We start from the raw sequence: 17,666 nt of genomic DNA on the forward strand, positions 1-17,666 counted from the left end.
TAACGTAAAATAAATTTAGATTTGAGATGTAACTAAATGAGGTCTTTAATATATTTTATGTACTGTCTCAATTAGTTACACTTTAAAAAGTTAAAAAAAAAATTTGAGTCGCAATGTAACGTTAAAAAGTTTATATTAAAAGTTAATAAAAGTTGACGTATATGTCTCAATTAGTTACACTTTTAAAAGTAATAAAAAAAATAATCAGATTGCATTAGTAACTTAAGGTACCTTAACTTTTTCCAACCATTCTGGAACTGATTGTTGATTGTTTCCGCGAAACTCTGGAATTAACTTAAAATCAACTTTAGTAGACATAGCTTGTTATTTCACATTAAAAAGTTTATTTTTTATTACATTAAAAAGTATTATTTATAAATATATATAAAAAGTCTTTATAAGTTAAGCTTAAAACGCCTCATATTATAGGGTATATATATATATATATGTATATATATATATATATATATATATATATATATATATATATATATATATATATATATGTGTATATGTGTGTGTGTGTTTATATATATATATATATATATATATATATATATATATATATATATATATATATATATATATATATATATATATATGTGTATATGTGTGTGTGTGTGTGTATATATATATATATATATATATATATATATATATATATATATATATATATATATATATATTAGTAGAAAATCACTTAACAAAAAATTTTTTCCATTTAACACTGTGTTTCATCAACAAAGATTCATCAGAAATCCTTTTTTTTTGCATTTTGGCATTTCTGATGATTTTTTGCATTTGGCATTTCTGATGAATCTTTGTTGATGAAACACAGTGTTAAATGGAAAAAATTTTTTGTTAAGTGATTTTCTACTAATATATAATTTCTCTGTTCTTTTAAGAACATTGAGCACTCTATTGTGTAGAATACTTTTTAAAGTTGTTTAAATATATATATATATATATATATATATATATATATATATATATATATATATATATATATATATATATATATATATATATATATATATATATATATATATATATATATATATATATATATATATATATATATATATATATATATATATATATATATATATATGTATATATATATATTTTATAATAAGACATATTTGATACATATTATAAAATATATATGTATATTTTTTTAATATATTTTATATGTATATATTATATATTTGCTGACCTGATGCCGAAGTCTAAATAATTTAGCAAATTATTAAGGTTGGCAAATTATTGCCGACCTCATTTTTCCTAATTCCAAGGGTTATATATATATACATATATATATAGATTTGACCATGTTTTTATACAGAAATAAAAACATGGTCAAATCTACTTAAATTTAGTGCTGAAAAACAGGTATTTTGATAAATTAAACGAGAAAAAAAAAAGATGTAATTTGACAGTTTTTTAACTGAAACAGTTTCGGCTATATTGAAATGTTCTTTTAGATGTGTTGTTTAGCTGTTTCTGCTTTTTACTAGTTTTATTATTTAGAAATGTTTATAATGTTGTAAAGTTAAAGTTAGAATGCTCATTAATGATGTAAAATTTTCTAATCCTGAACAACCTTGACCCCATAAATACATTGAATGAATTATACATTTTTTATACATCTTTTTTAGGGATAATAAATAATAATATATTGATAAAATGGAATCTTGTGGATTTGGAAACATTTTAAATGATGAATGTTGCAAAATATGTTTCATTAGGAAACAAGGATTAAAACATTTTTGTAATCTAGAAAAGGATTTTCAAGGTACTTATATTTGGAGGTCTGGCTTGCTTGAGACTACATCATACGAAGAGATAAAGACTATTTGTTATCATCATGAGCAGGTTTTAGGACCAATATTTCTACTAAAGAATGATAATTGTTGTGATGTTTTAAATAGACACAAAAAGAAGGTTAAAAGTAATATATATATATATATATATATATATATATATATATATATATATATATATATATATATATACGTATTTATATGTATGTGTATATATATATACATATATATATATATATATATATATATATATATATATATATATATATATATATATATATATATATATATATATATATATATATATATATATATATATATATATATATATTTAAACAATTTTAAAATGTATTCTACAAAATAGAGTGCTCAATGTTCTTAAAAGAACAGAGCAATTACAAATTAGTAGAAAATCATTTAACAAAAATTTTTTCTCATTTTACATTTACAATTTCATTATATATATATATATATATATATATATATATATATATATATATATATATATATATATATATATATATATATATATATATATATATATATATATATATATATATATATATATATATATATATATACATATAAATTTAGAAGCAGAGTATAATGTTTATTAAAAGTTAATGATTTTATTTTAGGTCAAACAACCATATCTCTTGAAATGGCTCGTAACCTTAAATCCAAAAATCTAGACTGTAAACCAGGATAGAAATTTTGTCGCTCATGTATTCAGTTTTTGTCAAATCGTGAAGTTTCAGATAATGAAATGGAGTGTGAAATTGATGATGATGTATCATTTGTTAAAGCTAAATCTTGTAATAAACAACAGTTAGACAACTCTTTAATATCAATTGGAGTCTCACCAATTAAAGTTCATGGTGTCATCAACGAGTTGTAACAGCAAAAAGAAAATCAGTCAAAGAAAATTAGCCTACTCTGAAATGGAAGAAGGAGTAGCAAGTGCTTATAGAGTAAATATAGATAACTTAAGTGTTGTCTCAACTTTTCCCAGTCATCCTACAGATAAAAAAAAGCAAATGATCTTGATCATTTGACAATTTTAATGAAAGAAAAACTTAAAGTTGAACCATTTAAAAAAAAAATTCAAATATTAACACTTACACCTGAATCTTGGTCTAGAAAATACACTTCAGTATATTTTGAAGTTTCTGAACATCTTATACAACGTGAAAAATTGCTTCAAAATTTACTTTTTGATTACGTTTTGGAAGTTAATCAGACAGACTTGCGTTCTTCTTAACAATATAGAAGTATATTAAAAATAATGGAGAATTTTATTCAAATCTTAAAAAAGAAACTTCATAATCATAATCGACATCGTGATCGCTTTGAAATTAAAGAAGCAAGTTGGCTTGAATCAGATCTAGTTATTCTAGAAAAATTAGAAGAACATTCCATTGCGTCAACTTTTAATAACATAATGTATCAAAATGAAAAGAAAACACCTGGAAGAAAATGCCTTGAATGGGAACAATCAAGCAGCAGAACAAAAAGAAGAAAAAGTGTAAAAATGCGAACAAACCATACTTATGACAAGTTGATCTTATCTAGTTCAAGGAGAAGTCAATGCTTTAGTCTGTGTTTTACTTTAAACCAATTGGTTTCTTCTCCCAGTCAACCCAATAAAGTAGCTAATATGATTAAAAATGAAAAGCCTATTATAAAATTATCTCCAAAAGAAGGTTTGGCTTTGATGGTCTCAGCTGGTTTGTCCCAAAGAGCTTATCAGAAAATAAGGATTACAGCTATGGAAAGAAATGCAAATATATATCCTTTATATAGTGATATTTTATTAGCAAGAAAAGAATGCTATCCTGATAACATTATATTTAGTGAGCAAAGTGCTGAAATTAAACTTCAAAGTCTTCTTGATCACACAATAATTCATTTTTTTCAAATGGATTCAATCATAACTCAAATTATGCAACTAGAGAATAACGATAAAACAAAAGGAATATTAAGTTGTGAATGGGGTTTGATGGTGCATCGGGTCAAAGTGAATATAAGCAAAAATTTGACAATTATAGTTCGAAAGACTCTGATTTATTTAGTACCACTTCTGTTCCTTTGGATCTTTCATTTGGAAACATTTCTGTTTGGACAAACCCTAAGCCATCGTCAATTAGATTTTGTCGACCAATACGAGTTCAATATCTAAAGGAATCAGAAGCTATTTTGAAATTTGAAAAAGAATATATTCAAAATCAAATAAATTTACTAGAGGATTCAGAGTTTGAGTTGATAAATGATTTAGAAGTAATTGTAACTAAAGTTAAGTTTAATTTAAAATTAACAATGATTGACGGTAAGGCCAATGTAATATGCTCAATTTCTTCACAACAAGTTTGTAACATATCTTCAGCTTCTCCTAAACAAATGAATTCTATTGCAATACCAACTCCAACTTCTAGTATAGATAACATTGAATTAGGTCTTTCTCCATTGCATGCTCGGATAAGGTGTTTTGAATGTTTGTTACACATTTCTTACAGACTTGAAATAAAAAAATGGCAAATTCGTGGTAATGACGACAAAGAAGTTTGTGGAAAAAAAAAACGAATCATACAAAATAAATTCATTGAAGAATTAGGGTTAAGAGTAGATTTTCCTAGGCAAGGTGGTTCTGGAACTTCAAATGATGGTAATACTGCCAGACGAGCATTTAAACAATTTGATTTATTTTCTTCTATTGCAGTCATAGATAAAGAATTAATAAAACGTTCAGCAAACATTTGGAACATAATAAATTCCAGTTATGAGATAGATACAATAAAATTCAGTGAATATTGCACTAAAACAGCAAAGCTTTATTGTAAAAAGTATAATTGGTTTTATATACCTGTATCTATGCATAAGTTATTGCTTCACAGTTCTGAAATAATTTCAAAGTTCTTGTTGCCAATTGGATTATATTCAGAAGAAGCTCAGGAATCTAGAAATAAAGATAATAAACAATTCAGACTTCACCATTCAAGAAAAATACAAGACTCCATACAATTGAGGACCAACTTCACTATCTTCTTATTACAAGTGATCCAATAATATCAACTATAATAATTTCTCAAGATAGAAGTAAAGTTAAAACAATTCAATTATCAAAGAGCGCTCTAGAACTTGTTAAAAAATCAAATAAAAATACCATTGATGAAATCCAAAGTGATAATGAAACTGAGTACAATGAGTATGACAATGAGTACAATGAGTATGACTAATGAGTACAATGAGTATGACAATGAAGACAAAGATGAAGAAAATTATGAATTAGTTACTGAGGAAATAGATTACGAAGATGTATATGAACATAATGAATAAGACGATGCTGATTTATTTTTAAGCTTATTTTTCAATTTAGGTGAAATATAAAACGTATAGATCATGTTAACTAATTATTTTCATAACTTTTCATTTGGTTTTCAAAATAATAATTAGTTTAAAACTTAATTAGTTAAAATTACTCAAGGGCAAGGTGGTGGGGAGGGGGGCCCAGTAAAATTTGCTATCCCCTGACCATACTTAACCTTTTTTAAAGTATTTTAAGTCTTCCTTCCTTGTCTACTTTTTTTACATCTTAGAGTAAATTTTCAGCAATTTTGAATAAATATTTTTGACAAAATTAATTTTTGCCTAATTTTAAGTTATTCCTGATCACTTGTGATGTGCTTTGGTTCAAAATTTTTTTCAACAAGATGAACATTCTAGAATTATGTCTGGTAAAAAAGATTGTGTTAAGGTTAAAAGTGGTCCTCCACAACAAAAAAGATTATTATTGAGCAACCTTCATGAGCTTTATATTGATTTTAAAAGTCAATATCCTAATTTTAAAATAGGATTTTTAAAGTTTTGTAGTTTGCATCCAAAATGGCGCATTAGCGTGGGACCAAACAGTACACACTGTGTATGTGTTTGTATTTACCATCAAAACTCAATATTGCTTGTAAATGCTATCCGATGGAATGTTACATACGAAGATTTAAAGTCAAAATTAGTTTGTGATACATGCAATTTATTTTATGCAAATTATTACATTATACAAAAATTTATTACATGCAAATTAGTTTGTGATACATGCAATAATGAATGCATGGTTCATAGATGTGCCAAATGTCCAGGTTATGATTACTTAAAGGCATTTTTAGATGAGGAGTTAATTGAGAAAGGAGGAGGAGTTAATTGAGAAATTGACAAAGAAGAAGAAATTCAATTTAATCAATGGCAAAGTACTGATAGATCACAATTAATTACTCAGACAGTTAACTTATTTGAATGTAAAGAACTAGTTGTTTCTCACATTAATCAACTAACTTCACATTCATATATTGCTAAATGCCAAACTCGCTATTTGAAAGAGCTAAAAAATAATTTAGGTAACAATGAATGTATTATACAGGCAGATTTTGCAGAGAACTATCAATTTGTTATACAGGATGAAATACAAAGTTATAATTGGCATAAACAACAATGTACACTACATCCTGTTGTTATAAATTTAAGGAAATTTCTAAAACAAATATTTAGCATAAGTCATTCTGTTTTTTAAGTGATGACAATGATCATGATACATGCTTTGTGTATGAATTTCAAAGGGAATTTGTAGAGTACATTAAAGAATATTTAGTTGGTATCAATAAAATTTATTATTTTTCTGATGGATGTTCTGCTCATTATAAAAACTATAAAAACTTTATAAATCTATGCCACCATAAGAAAGATTTTGAGATCACAGCTGAATGGGTATTTTTTGCAACCGGCCATGGAAAATCCACTTGTGATGGCATAGGTGGTACGGTTAAAAGAATAACAGCAAGAGCAAGTTTGCATAGATCATTACAAAACCAAATATTGACAGTATATGCTTGAGTTTTGCATCACTAATATAAGCACAATAATATTTTATAAACTTAGCAAAGAAACAGTTAATTCAAGGTGACAGCAACTAAAGGAGCGAAACAGGCAAAACTGTTCCAGGTACCAGAAGTTATCATCATTATATACCCATTTCAAAATTTGAAATTAGTTTTAAAAGAACAAGCGAACATCAATGTGTTGACTGATTTATACTGTTAAAAGCAGTAACGTCTGATGTTTTAATTGTACCAAACCTAAATGATTTTGATGCATGCAAGTACGATTCCTTTTGGTGGATAGGCATGGTTACAGAGATAGATATTACAACAAATGATATTCAAATTAAGTTTATGCACCCTCATGGTCCTTCTCAAAACTTCATTTGGCCACAGAGATGATATCTGTTGGGTACCATTGTCGAGTTTAATTGCAGTAATCAAAGTCCCAACAACAAAATCAGGGCGAACATATAACATTGATATAAATGATTATAACACTATAACTAATAAATTTTAATTTTTTTTGAGTTTTAATTTTTAAATTTTGTATATTACTTTTGTCTCTTGAACTTCTTTCCAAGTGCTCTATTTGTTTTAGAGCCTTTTTTTTTTCAAGTTTATTTGTCTTAGTTTGATAAATATGAAACTAATGTTTTATAAGTAATAAATTTAAGTATATTTGAAGATGTTTTTATTTTTTCCATTACCTTTGAAACTATAATTTTTTAGGATCAGATTCTATAAAATTACAAAGAAAACAGAAACAGCTAGTCAACAACATCTAAAAGAACAGTTTGATGTTGCCAAATCAGTTTCATTTACAAAACTGTCAAATTAATTTATCAACTCTCATTTAATTTATCAAAATACCTGTTTTTCAGCGCTAAATTTAAGCAGATTTGACCATGTTTTTATTTCTGTTTCAGAAAAGACCACTCTCCAATTCTTTGTAATAACTATAACTTAACTATTCAGGACAAATTTAAAAACAAAAAAAAATTGAGCTACATCAGCATTTTTGTGATTGAACTCGTCCCAGTAAAATTGTGGTAAAAATTTAAATTTTAGGTGTTATGTTTGTTTTTAAATATTTTAAGTTGTTTCATTGGATTCATTGGCCCAAAATATATAAAGGTACAAATTTTCAGCTTTCCAATACATATAACAGAAACTAGGACCGAAACCATTTTTAAAAATGGCAGATTTTTGTTGGTTGGAGACAAACTTAAAATAGCCGATTGAAATTAGATGATAAAATTTTCAGTTCATAATTTACTAAAATCTTTAGGTGGTTTAAAAATCAGCAAAATTTGAGACTTAGGGTTGCATGACCTGGATGTTTTCACATGAAATCGCCCATATATATATATATATATATATATATATATATATATATATATATATATATATATATATATATATATATATATATATATATATATGTGTATATGTATATATATTTATTTATATATATTTATATATATATATATATATTTATATATATATATATATTTATATATATATGTATATATATATATATATATATATATACATATATATATATATATATATATATATATATATATATATATATATATATATATATATATATATATATATACTTGCATATTTATATTATATTTATATATACATTTGTATCACTCCAGTTTCTCTATCTAAAGTGGTTTTCTGCTTGGATTCTTCTACAGCATGTGGTCCAGACAACATAACTGTTTTTATCTTGCAGAAGTATTTTCTTGAGCTGCTGTCTATACTTTCAAAACTATTTACAAGTACTTATCATCTTATCAGACTCTTGTTTTCCAGCCTGCTGGAAAGTGGCATCTTTTATTCCTATTTTCAAAATTTATGGAGAGCGATCTGACTCGTCTAACTACCATCCCATTAGTCTTCTTCCTATCATAAGCAAGGTTTTTGAGTCTTTAATTAACAAACACTTGAATCTAATAACTTACTTTCTGATCATCTATATGGATTTCGATCTCCTCATTCTACAACTGATTTGCTAACAGTAATAACCATTAGGTTTTATTGTGCATTAGATAGAGGTGAAGAGTTTAAGGCTATTGCTCTTGACATTTCTAAAGCTTTTAATAAAGTTTGGCATGCTGGTCTTTTCCATAAGCTTTCTTCTTACGGTGTATCTTGTAACATCTTTAAGATTATTGAATCCTTTCTTTCTAATCGTAGTATAAAAGTTGTCCTCGATGAACAGCACTCTTCTTCTTATTCTGTATTAAAGGGGTTCCTCAAGGTTTAATCCTTGGCCCTATACTCTTTTTAATTTACATTAACGATCTTTCAGATATTCTCAGATCTAAGGTGGCATTGTTTGCTGATGATACTACTATTTATTCTTGTCTTGATAAGAAGCCAACACTCTCTGATTGCTTGGAGGGGGCATTTGAGTTTGAAAAGGATCTCACTTCTGCTTCAACATGAGGCTCACAGTGGCAGGTGAAATTTAATACAGATAAAACACAATTTTTATCAGCCAATGGTTATCATAATAATTTATATCTTCCTATATTTATGGTAATGTACGTAATGAGTCATTTACCCTTCATCTTCTAAGATTAACTCTTACTTCCGATCTTTTTTGGAGACCATATATCAAATCCATTGCAAATTTAGCACCTGCTAAGGTTGCATCTCTTTATTGTGCTCAATATTTTCTTACTCTAGACTCTATTTTTTATCTCTATAAATCTCAAATCTGTCCTTGTATAGAATATTGTTGCCATATCTGAGGTGGATCTTCAAATGATGCCTTTTCTCTTTTAGACAAGGTGCAAAAATGCATTGTAAACATGGTCAGACCTGCTCTTGCAGCCAACCTCCAACCACAATCACATTGTCGTAACGTTGCTTCTCTTTCTCTTTTCTACAAATACTATAATGGGCACTGCTCTAAAGAGCTAGCGTCTCTTGTGCCATCTACTAAAATTCATTTTCATGTTACTTGTCATTCAAAAAAGTCTTATCCTTTTACTGTGACTGTTCCTAAGTGCTCTAAAAATTCATATTCATCAGGGTTTTTCCTCCAGCATCAGTTCTTTGAAATTTGCTTCCTTCATCTTGCTTTCCTGATACATATAGTTTGCAATATTGTAAGTCATCTGCCGATCGTTATCTTGCCCTATAAACTTCATCTTTTTTTTTCCAGTAACTTCCATTTATAATAGTGGTTGCTTGCAACCTTGTTGTAAGCGAATATGTTGAAAAAAAAAAAGATTTTTAGTATAAATTAAAATATGAAATTCTGAATTTTTTCAACTTTTCACATGACTGGAGCAAGATGAATTGCTATGCATAATCTGTCTCCAATTTTATATCATTCAAAAAACTACCAACTACTCTATATAAATAAACAAAAAATTACCACGCGCTGCCAAAAAAAAAACACCCTAAAAATGTTACACTCGAAGGACACTGTCCTTTAATAATAATTGATAGCGTGGTGTTTGTTTATGTTCAAAATACCCTAGACCATTATAAACACGCCAGACCTTTAAAGACACTCTAGACCTTTATAAATACACTAGAGCTTTATAACAAAAGCAATAAAAAATAATATCTGTTATATCCTGTCAGATACATCACTTGACTGGATATAGGATAGTAAAATACTTGGTATTTTTAGCTGGATATTCAGCTTTAAATTCAATCTTGTATATCTCTAGTATACATATAAAATTAAACTTATAAATAAAGAAAAAGATTATCAATATTCAAGCAGCCGACTATATGTAGTCAATGACTGCTCTGAACGGGTAATTAAGCTTGTGTGAGAGTTTATTAATTCCGTTCACAATGAAGAATAGCTGCAGACTTAACCTCAGTCATGTTTTATTATCAGTCTTCTTTAGTTTCTATTTATGAATTAGATTTAGCCTACTTAATTATTATCTATTTCTCTTTTAGATATTGTTACTATATTTGGACTCATTTTAAAAACAATGTAAACATTATTTTTAGTTGGTTTTTTGGTAAAATTACAAGAGAAAAAGCTGAAGAATTACTTACACCACGAGAAGTTGGATTATTTCTTGTCAGAGAAAGTACTAATTTTCCGGGTGATTATACACTCTGTGTTGTTAGGTATGTTTTATGTTTACACACCAACTTAGACATCCTCCATTAGTGTTACACACTTGTTAGATGTTCTTTATTAGTTTTACACACTTGTTTAGTATGTTTTATGTTAACACAACTTGTATTGTTAAGTATGTTTTATGTTGAAAATATCTGTGTTGTTAGGTATGTCTTATGTTTACTGATATGTTAATATGAAGGTATGTGTGTTTATAAATATGATATTTTTTAATTGGATTTTTTTCTTACTTTTATTTATCTAAATGATCTTTTATTTTGTTTGTCATTTTCGTTATTGTTGTGGATTTTTTTAAATTATACTTGCTGTTAATATTTGCTTTGTTATTGTTTTGAAGTTTACTGCTTTCTTCTTAAAGTCTTTTATAAGAGTTCAGCTAAAGCATAAAATAAAAAACAGACTTTTTCCAAATATTTTTCTTAGTGAAGATTTTAATGAAGATTTTTTTTATAGTCCACAAAATAATAAAAAGGTTGAGCATTATCGCGTCATCTCAACAAATGATAATCGAGTTACAGTAGACGAAGATGCTTTTTTTCCTACTCTAATTGAATTGATAAAGGTTAATTTCATATTTTTTAAAATAAAATTTGTATATATTTATAAGTACTTAGATATATGTATTTATAACTATTATGTTTATTATTTTTAATGTATGTAATATTTATAATATTATTAAATATCAATAATACATACTATAATATTATTATATCTATTATTTATTATTATGAATAAATTTATTTTTACATTTGTTACTTTATAATCTTATAAATCTACTATGAATAAATTCATTTTTAAATTTAAAAAATTTTTAAAAATTTGTTTAAATACAAATCTTAATTTTCTTGATATTTTAAAAAGTATTTTTTTAAATTAAAAAATAAATCACAAAAATAAAGCAAAAATGTTGAAATATAATAAACAAATCTCTCAATAGAAGTTAATCAAGCCTAAATTTAGTTGATAATTGAGTTTTAGATTAGTTAAAACTTATACGCTAAACTAATTTAGTTAATAATTGAGTTTTAGATTAAAACTTATAGAAAAATTCTAATTACAGTTTTAATATAATGTCTTTTCAACTTGGTCAGTTTAAACTAATAAAAAATTTTTTTTTAATTTTTATTTTAGGTGCCCTGAATAATCCTTATAGTCTTATCACATAGCACCTCGAAAGAGCATTTGATAGGAAGTTTATGACTTCTTCCTTACCAATATCATAAAACTTGCCCAGAGGTGGCGTTGACCCATCTCTAGCTTTTGAGGCAAGCGCGCTAACCGCTGCGCTACAGCTGCTCAATTTAAACAAGGAAAACACTGTTAGCAAGAATTAGAAAAATTAACTTATTTTAATTTATAAAAATCTTTTTTAACTTGAAGTTATTTGTAAAATTGCAGCGTCCATTATAATATTTATAAAAAAGAGAAAGAAGCAAAATTAGAATGATGTGACAATGGTTGAAGTTTGGCTGCAAGAGGTTCATTTATGTTTGGCTGCAGGTTTATTTATGTTTAACATGCAATTTTGATCTTTGTCTAAAAAAGAAATGGCATCATTGAAAGATCTGCTCCAGATATGTATTTCATACAAGGATGGATTAGAGATTTATAGAGATAAAGAATAAAATCTGGATAAGGAAGTGGCTAGCAAGATAAAGAGATGCAACCTTTGCAGATGCAATGGATTAGATATATAGTTTCCAAGAAAGATCAGAAGTATGAGTTGTTCCTAAAAGACAAAGGGTAGATGACTCATCGAGTACATTACCGTTCATAAATATAGGAAGATCTTAACTTAACTTTTAACTTTTTCTTTAAACTTTTTCTTTTGTTAACTTTTTCTTTAAACTTTTTATAAGCAGTATCTTCATTTTCAATACTCCACTGACAAGCTTGTGATCATAAACTACTATCACAGTTTCTTTTAAGCTTTTTTAACAATGAAATTAGGGAAGTATTATTCTTACAGTTTATAACAGTACCAAAATTCGATGCAGTGAGTTTTTTTATTTTGTTCTTCAAACCATTGTTGTTTTTTGTATTGATCTTTAGTTTCTGATTTAATTTAAATTACTTTTTCAACGTTGGTTAACAAGAGATAAGTTAGCAGACTTTAATTTTCCTCAGTCAAATTAGTTTTAATTAAATGACCCAGACAATTATTATTGACCATCAGTCAGATTAGTTTCCAGGTCCAGTAGAAATTTTTCTATTGTAACTAAGATTAAATTTTTGAACATTTTTTGATTCTCTTGTGAATAGATGTTTCACAAAAATGATTTTGGTCAAATTTATTTTCAATAATTAACACAGTCAATGTCATTTTGTTTAACTCTAATTTATTTTACATATTTCACTTTGAATAGCCGGTAACCAGCTATGTTTAGCAGCTCTTCTTTCAAAATACCATCTGATACTGTCTCAGATACTGTATAAGTAAATATATGCTGGTGTGTTATCAGAGTGTCTTTTGACCATTAAGTTACATCTTTAGAGATTACTTTGTTTTTATCTCTATTCAATTCCTCGTTTTTAATTAGACAATATGTTGCATTTAGGGGAACCTTGCTAGAGCTTTTAAAAAGGCTAGAACCAGCAGGAATTTTTAGGAGTATTTATAGAGTTAATTATATATTCTATTACAATCTGCTTCATGTCCTTATTATATGTCCTTAATTATATGTCCTTAATTATATGTCCTTATTATATGTCCTTATTATATGTCCTTATTATATGTCCTTATTTAATGTCCTTATTATATGTCCTTATTATATGTTCCAATTATATGTCCTTATTATATGTCCTTAATTATATATTCTATTACAATCCTGCTTCATGTCCTTCATGTCCCAGTACAATCTGCTTCATGTCCTGCTGCCTTGTAGGATACGCCTTTTTAGGCAAAGGCTAGGAGATGCCAACTCCGATTTAAAACACCCCTTGCCTTGGGGCTCTTGGTTGAGTAAAGGCTAGAGATGGTGTCTCGATAAAAATACTCATCTTGGGCAGATGTTACATGCACCCGGCTACTGTCTTGTAGAAGGCCTCCTGGCAAAGACTTAAGGGGTAAACAGATTCTATCTGTTGACCAGCCTCGCACCCCTTCTTCATCTATTAGGCTGGCGCAGATGTATTTTTAATACATTGTTTCCAGTTTAGGATGTTGAATGCTGGATCTTCTTGACTCAATGCATGGATTTTCCTTGTGTCTCTGTTTTTATGACTAGGCAACTCATTCTATTATCTCCTAATGAGGGTACAGCTCTAAAACTCAGTTTTATGGTTCTGAGGCCGGCTGGTAGTCAGGTTTCCCAAACTCTGTGGTAGCTCTCAGAGAGGCTGATTCCATCAACAGCTGAAAAATATCAAAGTATTAACAGTGCCATGTTGCGCATGGATGGTGTCCCTGTTTGTACTTTTGGTGTGCATAGCGGAGGCCACATTTGGAGCCCTTTGTTACGGCTTAGGGTTTATTAGTAGTAATGAGACAATTGCTTGGGATATTAAACAGTGTTCTGAGTACTATCTATGCTTTGAGTCAAGTTCTTCAATCTAATTTAAAAATGAATCAAGTACCAAAAACTATAAAACACAAAAAACCATCATCATCACCAAGTTCTCTAAACCTATCATTCACTAATATTCATGGTCTTCGAAGTAACTTTTCTTCTGTTGAGTCTTATCTCTTGCAAAGTTCACCAGACCTACTTGCTCTTTGTGAGACTAATTTGAGTTCGGCTGTCTCATCTTGTGATCTTAATGTTGATGGTTATCTTCCTCTAATTTGTAAAGACTCCAATAGTTACATGCTTGGTCTTGGCATTTACATTCGTAAGAATTCACCCATTTGTCATGAAACTAGGTTTGAATCCACAGACTATTCTTTCATGTGCTTTTAGCACCACTTCACTCTATTGCCTTTCTCTTTGTTCTATATCGCTCTCCTTAATCTCAAGACTGCACACTTTTTGACGTTATTTCTGATCAAATTGACCAAGCCCTCTCTCTTTATCCATCAGCTAATGTAGTTGTTGTCGGTGACTTTAATGCTCACCACTCTGAATGGCTTGGCTCTAGTGTCAGTGACTCTGCAGGCATTAAAGCCCACAACTTTTGCCTTTCTCAATCCCTAACTCAAATAGTCAACTTTCCAACTCGATTTCCAGACAACCTGAATCATTTACCTTCTCTACTCGACTTATGTCTTGTTTCTGATCCTAGTCAGTGCTCAGTTTCTCCACATTCACCCTTAGGTGCTTCTGATCACAGTTTGATCCCTCTGAAACTATTATCTCATTCTTCTTCATCACCTGAATCCCCCTATTATCGAACCTCTTACAACTACAATAAAGCTGACTGGGATTCTTTCCGAGATTTTCTTCGTGATGGCCCTTGGGTAGAAATCTTTTGTCTTCCTGTCGACAAATGTGCTTCTTACATAACTTCGTGGATTCAGGCTGGCATGGAATCTTTTGTTCCCTCTCGACGATTCCAGGTCAAGCCTCACTCTCCTCCATGGTTTTCTTCACACTGTGCTGCTGCGATTGCCAATCGAAACCGTTACTTCCATATTTATCAGCAAAACAATTCTCCAGAAAACAGACGTCTGTTTATTACTGCTAGAAACAATTTTAAAAAGGTTTTGTCTAACGCCAAAACCCGCTATTCTCAGGTCATGAAATCTCGTATCTCATCTCAAAAATTAGGCTGTCGTGACTTCTGGAGAATCTTTAATAATATCAATAATAAGGGCAAATCTATAATTCCACCTCTCTTGAATGGTTCAGACTTTGTCACCTCACCTAAAGACAAAGCCGAATTGTTTGCCAAAAACTTTTCATCAATATCATCTCTTGATTCCACTAGTTGCGTTCTACCTGATGTTGCCAACAAACAGGCTGATCCATTGCTTGACATTCATATCACTCCAGCATCTGTATCTAAAGTGATTTCCTGCCTAGACTCTTCTACAGCTTGTGGTCCGGACAACATACCTGTTATTGTCTTGCAGAAGTGTTCTCTGGAGCTGTCACCTATACTCTCAAAACTATGCAACAAGTGCTTATCAGAGTCTTGTTTTCCAGCCTGCTGGAAAGCGGCATCTGTTATTCCTATTTTCAAAAATTCTGGAGCGCGATCTGATTCGTCTAACTACCGTCCCATAAGTCTTCTTCCTATCATAAGCAAGTTTTTTGAATCTTTAATTAACAAACACTTAATATCTCATCTTGAATCTAATCACTTACTTTCTGACCATCAATATTGATTTCGATCTTCTCGTTCTACAGCTGATTTGCTAACAGTAATAACTGACAGGTTTTATCATGCATTAGATGAAGGTGGAGAAGTTAAGGTCATCGCTCTTGACATTTCTAAAGCTTTTAATAAAGTTTGCATGCTGGTCTTCTCCATAAGCTTTCTTCTTATGGTGTATCCGGAAACATCTTTAAGATCATTGAATCCTATTTTTCCAATCGTAGCATAAAAGTTGTCCTCGATGGACAACACTCTTCTTCTTATTCTGTAACTTCAGGGGTTCCTCAAGGTTCTATCCTTGGCCCTATACTCTTTTTAATTTACATTAACGATCTTCCAGATATTCTCTCATCTAAGGTGGCATTGTTTGCTGATGACACTACCATTTATTCTTGTCGTGACAAAAAACCAACACCCTCTGATTGCTTGGAGGGGGCATTTGAGCTTGAAAAGGATCTTACTTCTGCTACAGCATGGGGCTCACAGTGGCTAGTGAACTTTAATTCAGGTAAAACTTAATTTTTTTCAGCCAATCGTTATCGCAATAATTTAGATCTTCCTATATTTATGAACGGTGATGTACTCGATGAGTCACCTACTCTTCATCTTCTAGGATTAACTCTTACTTCCAATTTTTCTTGGAAACCATATATTAAATCAGTTGCAAAATTAGCATCTGCTAAGGTTGCATCTCTTTATTGAGCTCGTCACTTTCTTACTTTGGATTCTATTCTCTATCTCTATAAATCTCAAATCCGGCCTTGTATGGAATATTGTTGCCATATCTGGGGCGGATCCTCTTATGATGCCCTTTCTCTTTTAAACAAGGTGCAAAAACGTATTGTAAACATAGTTGGACCTGCTCTTGCAGCCAACCTCCAACCATTATCACATCGTCGTAATGTTGCTTCTCTTTCTCTTTTCTACAAATACTATAATGGGCACTGCTCTAAAGAGCTAGTGTCTCTTGTGCCATCTACTATAATTCATTCTCGTGTTACTCGTCATTCAATTAGGTGTCATCATTTTCCTGTGACTGTTCCTAAGTGCTCCAAAAATGCTTATTTGTCTAGTTTTTTTCCTCGAACATCAGCTCTTTGGAATTCGCTTCCTTCATCTTGCTTTCCTGACTCAAATAATTTGCAATCTTTTAAGTCGTCTGTCAATCGTTATCTTGCTCTACAATCTTCATCTTTTCTCTTTCAGTAACTTCCAACTTTAATTAGTGGTTGCTTGCAGCCTTGTTGGAAGCGAAGATGTTTAAAAAAAAAAAACAGATGTAGATTATTGCGATAACAATTACGTTTCCAATCAGTCTTAACCGATAACTGAAAACCGCGGTTTTTGGTCAAAACCGAAATAAATGAAAATTGTTGGTTTTCAAAAAGGGTTTTGGGAGTTTTTTTTTTATAATGTCTTTTGAATGTTTATTTATTATGGAAAGGTATGGAAAAAGCAAATTTTTATTTTATTATTTAGATTGTATTTTGCTGGAAAGCTTAATAAGTCTTTTCATTTTCAAAATTATTCAAGTATTCCAAAAAAAATGTTTGAATATTGAGTAAAACACGCAAATATACAGTATTC

At 29.1% G+C, this 17,666-nt stretch overlaps 1 protein-coding gene across 2 annotated transcripts in view; it reads left to right on the plus strand.

Moving 5' to 3' along the window:
• Positions 1-17,666, plus strand: part of LOC101236467 (tyrosine-protein kinase CSK) — a 172,216-nt gene that overhangs the window by 120,279 nt on the left and 34,271 nt on the right. For both annotated transcript variants that reach the window (XM_065814932.1, XM_065814931.1), the window contains 2 exons: positions 10,688-10,810; positions 11,277-11,385. In XM_065814932.1, the coding sequence (XP_065671004.1) occupies positions 10,688-10,810; positions 11,277-11,385 (232 nt within the window). The remainder of the gene's footprint in view (positions 1-10,687; positions 10,811-11,276; positions 11,386-17,666) is intronic.

Source organism: Hydra vulgaris, chromosome 13 (genome assembly GCF_038396675.1).
Source record: "Hydra vulgaris chromosome 13, alternate assembly HydraT2T_AEP".
NCBI classification, from domain to species: Eukaryota; Metazoa; Cnidaria; class Hydrozoa; order Anthoathecata; family Hydridae; genus Hydra; species Hydra vulgaris.